The 7,978-nt window shown below is 57.6% G+C and overlaps 1 protein-coding gene across 1 annotated transcript in view; it reads right to left on the bottom strand.

Moving 5' to 3' along the window:
• CRHR1 (corticotropin releasing hormone receptor 1) overlaps positions 1-7,978 on the bottom strand; it is a gene marked incomplete at its 5' end in the record, with an annotated part of 13,646 nt that overhangs the window by 2,174 nt on the left and 3,494 nt on the right. The window contains 4 exons of the mRNA XM_055083655.1: positions 1,978-2,038; positions 2,332-2,485; positions 2,693-2,813; positions 3,583-3,689. Coding sequence (XP_054939630.1) covers positions 1,978-2,038; positions 2,332-2,485; positions 2,693-2,813; positions 3,583-3,689 — 443 coding nt within the window. The remainder of the gene's footprint in view (positions 1-1,977; positions 2,039-2,331; positions 2,486-2,692; positions 2,814-3,582; positions 3,690-7,978) is intronic.

Genomic DNA, 7,978 nt, shown 5'->3' with positions numbered 1-7,978 from the left:
GAGAGGCCACGCTGCAGCGAGGCCAGGCCCGCGTACAAAAAAAAAAAAAAAAAAAAAGACCACTGAATAGAACAGGCATGGGTCCAACACACACTGCTCCCCTCAGTCCCCACTGTGTCTCTGGTGCACGCCCATGAGGGGGGCCTTGCCCTGCACATGTCATGCAGTGACACTCAGTAGCTAACAATCTCTGAATTTGTTTAATGGCGGCCTGAACGACCTAGAGGCAGAGACTCTACAGGTTCCACCTGTCGTGAGAGGCAGAATTGCTTTTCGTTTTCTTGAGTTTCCCTCCAGCAAGACCTAGGGAGGTCTGGGGAGTGGGTTGGGATGAGGCACATAGGAAGTCCCATGTCCTTGTGCGGAGATGATGGACCCTCGGGCATGCAGATCCACAGTACCAAGATCTCAGCATGCTTCCATAAACAGTAAACTGAGATTTTTATGTGAAACCTCTTGACTTTTTCAAAGTTTGGAAGCAATTCAAGTTTTCAAAAGACACGGTGCAGACCAAACGCAAGCTGTCCTGGGGCCAGGTCCAGTCCTTGGCCCCAGAGCCTGCAAGGTCTCTCTCAGGTCTCACACCTGGATACCTTCTGCTGCAGTGTCAGCATCTTACCACAAGGTGGAGCTCCAGAGACGCTCAGACCAACTTTCCTCTGCGCTCAGCCATCCTTTTTGCTCCAAGATGCGCCCAGACACACACACTGGACAGCTTTTTGAAACCTGTTCTTCCTTCCCTGTACTCACCTTCACACCTGCAGGCATAGAGGCTCCATCGCCCAGGATTTACAATGCTCCTGTTCTGAGACGCAGGCCACCATTCTGGAATCACTGCCAAGCCCCCAGTCCTGCTTGTCAGCTGCCCCCCACTCCCAGTTCAGGCCCCCATTCCACCGGCTGTGCAAATGCAGAGAGAGCCAGCCAGGCTGGGCCGGAGTCAGGAGGGATCACCTTGATCCTTCCTAAATGTGAATATAATTTCCCAGGCTCCTCGTCAGGGGTGGAGAGGAATAGCCATGGTGATGGAGGCCGCCTGGAACCCCAGTCAGACAGTGGGTTCCTGAGAACACTTTGGCAAAGAAGATCCTGGCACCTCCCCTGGCCATCTACGTCCACTTTTTCTGCCTCTCTTTTTCAGTGGTTCTCAGTCTTAGCTTCATATTAGAATCACCTGGGCAGGTTTAAAAAATCCTGGTGACCAGGCCACACTCCAGACCAATAACATCCAACTCTCTGGAGGTCAAACCTGGGCATCGGTACTTTTTTAAAGCTTCCTGCGTGATTCTAACACAAGCCAAGGCTGAGAAGCACTGCAGTGGAAGTGCAGTTTTCAGGGGTGATTGGGAACACCTACTTCCATTTAAGTACAGCCCCTCAGGACTTTAGAGCTGGAAGGAGTCTCTGAGATTGTCTGGATCAGTTCCTATTAAATCAATGGAATCGTTCGTTAAAACAAGTCTTTATTAATAGAAAACATTTATATGACATTTACTATGTGCCAGACTCTATTCTAAATGCTTAACATATATTAACTCATGTCATCCCCACAACACTTTGAGGGAGGCACTATTATGAGGATGCCCATTTTACAGATGAGGAAACTGAGGCACACTGTAGTAACTAGCCCAAGGTCATAAAGCTACTTAATGATGGAAGCCACAATTCAGAACCTGGGTGGTTGGGCTCCAGGGACTGCCAGTAACCTTTAAGGCTGTTCTGCCTGTGGTGAAAGCCCGAGACAGATAAAAGAGCCTGGACCTGCCTGTCCAGCCCCACCTCAGGCAGAACACTGTTACGGAGACTCCGTTTGAATCTGACCCCCAGCACCCTCCCTATGTGGATGGAGAAACTGTGGCCCTGACAGGGAAGGTGACATGGCTGAAGGTCCCTGAGGAGCAACAGGCAGAGAGGGGCTGGAAGCCTGGATCTCGGGGCTCAGGGGGCCCTGAGGGCAGTGAAGAGGAGGTGACTTACTTCTCATTGTCGTAGTACAGCTTCCCAATGGCCCAGGCCACGATGATGGGGAAAGGCACACCTGGGGGAGAGACCGGCTGTCACAGGACCTGTCGGTGGAGTCTGGGGGAGGCAGGCCTGGAAGACCCCAGCGCAGCCCAGGGCCTAGAGGCGGGCAGGGCCTCCCCAGGTACTCACTGGCCTATCATGCCTCCTTTAAGATGTTCCCGTCGTCCCTGCCCCCCAAGTAGGGGCCGAGGGCTGTGTGCACACCCCACCACCCTAACCTGGCCTCAGTCTCAGGCCCCCAGCCAGCCTGTCCGAGTCTGGGTGGGGAGAGGATGGCGGATCAGGGCAGGGGGCTGGCCCGCTCACCCCAGCCGATGCAGATAAACATCCACTTGCGCAGCCGGTCGGTGGAGTACGTCAGCACGATGGCTGTGTGCAGGTAGCAGCCCTCGCCAAACATCCAGAAGAAGTTGGTCACGTGGAAGTAGTTGTAGGCGGCTGTCACCAACCTGCACCAGCCCTGCCGCCCACCCCATCAGAGGCGATGATTAGCCAGCAAGGGGGGATGGGACGGAGCGGCAGCCACCCCAGGCCTGGGGCCTCCTCCCGGCAGGATGGGGCACCCCCCAGGGTCCACTCCTGCGCTGTGGGCTCCGGACCCTCCTCTGCAAAGGCAGCCCCCCCCAGACCCTTCCTCTGACCCTGGGTCTGCCCCTCCAGGACACACCACATTGCTCTGGTGGACTTCTGGGCTCATGGTGAGCTGGACCACGAACCACGTGGCATTCCGCAGGATGAAGGCCGAGATGAGGTTCCAGTGGATGATGTTTCTCAGGCACCGGATGCTCCTGTGGGCAGCAGGGGAGGGTGGGTGACAGGCGGAAGAGGAGGAGAGAGAAGATGAGGGCTAGGTCACCAGCATCACTCCAGCCCAGATGTATGAATGGGGAAACCGAGGCTCCGAGCGGGGCGGGCTGACTAAGTCACACTGGGAGGTGGCAGCAGCGGCTCTCCTGATGTCCCACAGGTCCCTTCCTAACTGTGGCCCACCCAGACCTAAGCTCCGGGACAGAGCCTGCCACATGGTCAATGCTGCAGGGACCAGGGGCTGCTTGGCTACTAGGGATGCCCCTTCTCCCATGAGCACCCTTCCCTCTCTGTAGCTCCAAGTTTGAGGCTCAGAAAACATAAAAGGCCTCCAACAATATGCCTCCCTCCCAGCTTTCAGCCCTGATGCTCAGCCCCTCTTCCTGGCACAGACCTGGCTGGCACTGCCACCTGCATCCTTGGCAGTTGTGCTGGGCCCAGGCAGCTTCAAACCCAAAGCGGGCTCCACCTTCCTGGTCTCCCAAATGGGTGCAGCCCGGCCTGGGTGTGGGTGACACAGGTGAGCCTGGGCTTTGGCCATCCCCCTCCCCTCTGCAGTCACCGGGCAGGGTTGCAGAAGTGACCCCGCCAGAGGTTCCAAGAGAGCTGGGACATCTATGTCTGTCACCTGCTCCCACTGAGGTGAGGGAGCAAGACTCCCCCCGCCCACTACTGCCTCCTGTATCTTACTTCTCCCCCCTGCTCAAGGCCTGGGGGGTGGGGCGGGGGACAGTGCCAGGGCCTCCTCACCTGAGCCGCAGAAAGAGGACAAAGGCCACCAGGAGGGCTACCAGGGAGATGCAGTGGCCCAGGTAGTTGATGATGATGGCAACATGGTAGTGTACCTTGCTCTTCTTCTGAGGCAGGAGAGAGGGACAGAGGTGAGGCTCCTTCACAGCTGTGCCCCTGTGCCCACTGGATGTGCCAGGACAGCCCACCCCCACAGGTGCCTGGGACAAAGTGGACCATGATAGCAATAGTTATCCCTTCCTGAGCCCCTGCTATGTGTGAGGTGTTGCCCTAGAGCAGTGCCGTCCAATTTGAGTCTATGTCTGTCTGTCTGTCCCCCAGTCCCATGCTCTGTGCACTGCTCCGTGCTGTGGGGAAAATATCAGTTAACCTGAATCTCCATATCACATAGGGTTCCCCACTCCGTGTGCACGAACACACATGCACGGCTCACGGATGTTCTCTCATGTTCACGTTTCCATTCAGTCCCAACACCAGGTGGCCCCTGTGGGTGCAGACCAACCCTCTAGGACTTCTCTCCTCCCCCCGCTTCTGAGTTGAGCCACCATCTTCTCCATCACCCCTAAATCCCTCCCGCTGCAGTTGAGGCCCGCTCTCTATCAGCGAGGAAGGGAGAGGGCAGTTGCTGTGAATTAGCATCCACAGAATCATTAGAAACCATAAAAAAACCTCTCTAGGCTCTATAACTTGCTTCCCAGTTCCCACCCCTGGCCCAGGGGGTCTGCTTGAAGTCAATGGGGTCCTCTCCCAGGACTAAAACAAAGTTCCCAATGTTACTACTTAATTCATTTCATACACTGATGGAAGCTGGGAAACGCGGCAGGCCCCTTTCCAATCAAAGTTCACTCCATGAGTGTGGAAGCCCTCCCGTTTACAGAGTATTTTCTTTCTTTTTTTTTTTCTTTTTGGCTGCGCTGCGCGGCTTGCAGGATCTTAGTTCCTCGACCAGGGATTGAACCCGGGCCCTCGGTAGTGATGAAAGCTCGGAGTCCTAATCGCTGGACTGCCAGGGAATTCCCTCCAGAGTATTTTCGTATCTCTTATCTTCTCAAACCCTCAAGGCAACACGGGGGGAAGAGCCAGTAGGGGGTCTGTACCTTATTTTGCAGAAAAACAGGCCCCAAAGTACACGGACTCGTTCAAGGTCACTCGGCTTCAAACCACCTCTCACCTTCCTGTGCAGATTGACAAGATGCTGAGGCAGAAGATGGGTCCCCACCCCATGATGGTGGACTGGGGTCTCCAGGGCCCAGCTCTCTGCAGACTCCTGACCCCGCGAGAGCAAAGGCCCCCTTCACCCTTTTGTAGGTCCCAAGAGGGCAGGGGCTAAAGAGCCAGAGTGTGGCACACGGTGGAGTGCTGGGAACTGTGTGTCGAGTGCAGGAAGGAAAAATGGATGTTGGAAAGGCACTGGCTTTTGCGAGGGGAGGGTCCCTGGTAACCCCTCCCTCCCTCACCCTTTCCAGGTTCTGGGGTGGGGCATGGGCACGATGATGCCCGGAAACTGGCAAGTATTGAGAAAAAGACAAGCTCGCAGGAGACTTGTGCACCCTTTCAGAGCCACCAGAGCTCCTGGCTCTCCGTGGACCCTCCTGTCGGAATTACAGAATCCACGGGCATCAGAACTGGTCCCAAGGGATCAAGTCCAGCCCTACCCATCTTCCAGATGAGGAAACTGAGGCCTAAACTCACCCACCCGAGGAAAAGGGGTGCACCTCTGAAGCAGGACACCTAACAGGCATCTGAGAAGGGGTGAAGCCCTCCCTCCCCTGCTCTCCCAGCCCCCGCTCTCCCCCTTCTGAAGGGGCATCCTCACCGAAGAAGCTCTGAGGCCCAGAAGGCCCAGGCGCAGCTCTGTTCTAGGGGCTGGGTTTCCTGGAAGAAGCTTTCAGGAACATGACAGGAAATCACACTAGCAGCTCAGGCTCTGAAGCGCTGAGACCCCGCGAGGTGTAAATGGCAGTGGAGAGAGAGGGCGGGAGGTGCAGAAGGTAGTCACTGCCATCATATAAATGCGGGGGGCCGCGGGGTAGCGTCTCTGAGTGCCTGGTGGTAGATGCCGAGTCCAGAGACTCCAGCGGATATGCACACATCCAGCCTGTCTGGAACTGGTATTTAATTTCCTCTTATTAAATTGTCCACAGATCCATGCTGTGAAGCCCCTGGGTAATGGCAGAGTCTGTGGAGCCCAGAACGGTGTGATGCCCCAGCTTCACGCACAGGCCCAGGTGGGCAGAGTGTGCAGGGAGGCCCTTCACTGCCCCCCACAGCAGGCCGAGCGGGGTCCTTTGGTGTGGGGTGGCATGAGTCATTTATTAAGCACCGACTGTATGCTGGGCACTGCACCAGGGTTTTTACAGACATCACCGCTTTTCTTTCTCACAACTGCCCTCTGAGACTGTCCTTCTGTCCCCGTTTCTCCAGTTGAAAGGGCTGCATAATCAGCCCAGCATCGGCATCCAGGTCTGCGTGGCCTTAAAGGCCCTCCTTCCTCTGTCCCCGCGGTACATTTCTTGGGGGATAAGCAGGGACTGAAAACAGAAGCACTCTCTTCGTCCTGGGCCCAGAATTCTCAGGGAGCTTCTACGGGGAAGTTGGGGGCTCAAGAGGGGTTTTCTCCACTGAGGCTGAGAGGGGAGAATTGGGCCAAACCGTGCAGGGGACCACCTTTGCCTGACTCCTCGAGCTGGAGGGCCCAGGCTGGCTCCCAGCCCTGCTCTCACCTGCCACGTCAGCCTGATGCAAACAGAAAGAGCAAGGCAGCTGGGGGGTTACGGTGCAGCGAGAGCCCGAGAAGACTGCTGGAGAGAGTGTCACCCCGCGGGATGACCGGCATCACCAGGAGAGATGGCCAGTCACCCCCAAGAGCTGGTCAGCGATACCCTGAGGGGTGTTCAATGATACCCGGAGAGAATAGCCAGCAACATCCTAAGAGACGCCCAGTGACACTCCAAGAGATCCTGATGACACCCTGAGAGACAGTCGGCGACCTCCTGAGAGAAAGCCACCGTTAACTGCAGAGGCAGCCGGGATGCCTGAAGGACGCATGGACACAGCCAGTCCCTGGGGACCTGACCAGCACTCTGTCCTTGTCCAGCCTGGAGACCAGAGACTGGCAGGTAAGTACCCTGAAGAGGGTGGCACAGTGTGGCACGGGGCAGAAGCCACTCCTCTGCCCCCTCACGACCAGAATCCAATAAGTAATTCTGACCAGACTCTCTGCGACGCACACCTGGTCCCGAGTGGCGGCAGCGTCACACCTGTCCTGACGCCTTTTCAGGCTGGCATGACGGGTTCTCCCCTCCTGGTCCCCACTGCCCCAGCCTCTCTCCCACCCCCGTCCACCCCATTTTGAGGCTCTCCCTCTCCGCCTGGGTTTCCTGAGCTACTCCCTCACCCCGCCCTGGGCACTCCAGCCCCTTGCTCCCCCGCAAAGCGTGGTCCCCAGACCAGCATCGGCCAGCATCACCTAGGAGCCTGCAGGAACCTTAAGAAACGCAGACCCTCCAGCCCCACCCCAGATCCACCGAGTCAGAATCTCCATTTTGGCAAGAAGTCCAGATGACTCCTAAGCATTCCAGAAGCCCTGGTCCAACCAACCCCCTCTGCGAGCAGTGAACGCAGGCCCACGAGCCTACACCCCCAGAGCCCCTTTTACGTCCCATCAAAGTGTGTGCCCTCCCGGGATGTGCCGGAGGCCAGGGCTCCCCAGTGTAGGGGAGGGAAGCAGAGTGTGTGCAAGGGTCAAGGGAGCGGTGGGGGGGACGGGAGAGCTGTCTGGGACAGTTTGGGGTGTCTCTGCAGTGGAGGGAGACAAGTGTGTTGGGGGGGAGGGTGCAGGCTGGTACCGGGGTGGGGTGGGTCAGTGCAGGGGCTGGGCCATGCATGAAGCAAGCTCCCCGGCTGGGGGCCTGTCCCCTGCTGGTGATGGCTGTGGGCAGGTCTCCTCCCTGGCCTGGCCTCTGGGCGCCCTCACAAGTCTCATTTCACAGGCAGTGGTTCTGCGAATCCATTATCTGCAGTTCCTGGGGCGCTGATGCTTAATTAGGGCTGAGTCGGGGCCCAGAGCTGAGAAATCGGCTGCTCGGTTCATTGGCGACTTTCCTCTTCCTCTTTCACAGTAGCTCCAGGAGGGGACGGGGAGTCTTGGGAATGGGGAGGGGTCTGGCGAGGCTGGGGTCTGGCAGAAGGGGATGGCATCTTCACTAATTAAATTAACTGATTACCCAGAGTGCTAGGCAAAGGGGCCAGCGGGGGCTGCCGGGGAAAGGGTGGGCGGGGCAGCCCGGGTGGGGGTGAGCCCTGCAACCAGACGAACGGGGGTGCCCGTGACCCCATCGGGGGTGCCCGATGGCTGGTGGCCCCCCCCCCCCCCCCCCCCCCCCCCCCCCGCCCC

This window comes from Physeter macrocephalus, unplaced genomic scaffold (assembly GCF_002837175.3).
Source record: "Physeter macrocephalus isolate SW-GA unplaced genomic scaffold, ASM283717v5 random_1196, whole genome shotgun sequence".
Lineage (NCBI taxonomy): Eukaryota > Metazoa > Chordata > Mammalia > Artiodactyla > Physeteridae > Physeter > Physeter macrocephalus.
The sequence above is the reverse complement of the archived record's forward strand: the minus strand, read 5'-3'. Positions and strand labels throughout refer to the sequence as shown.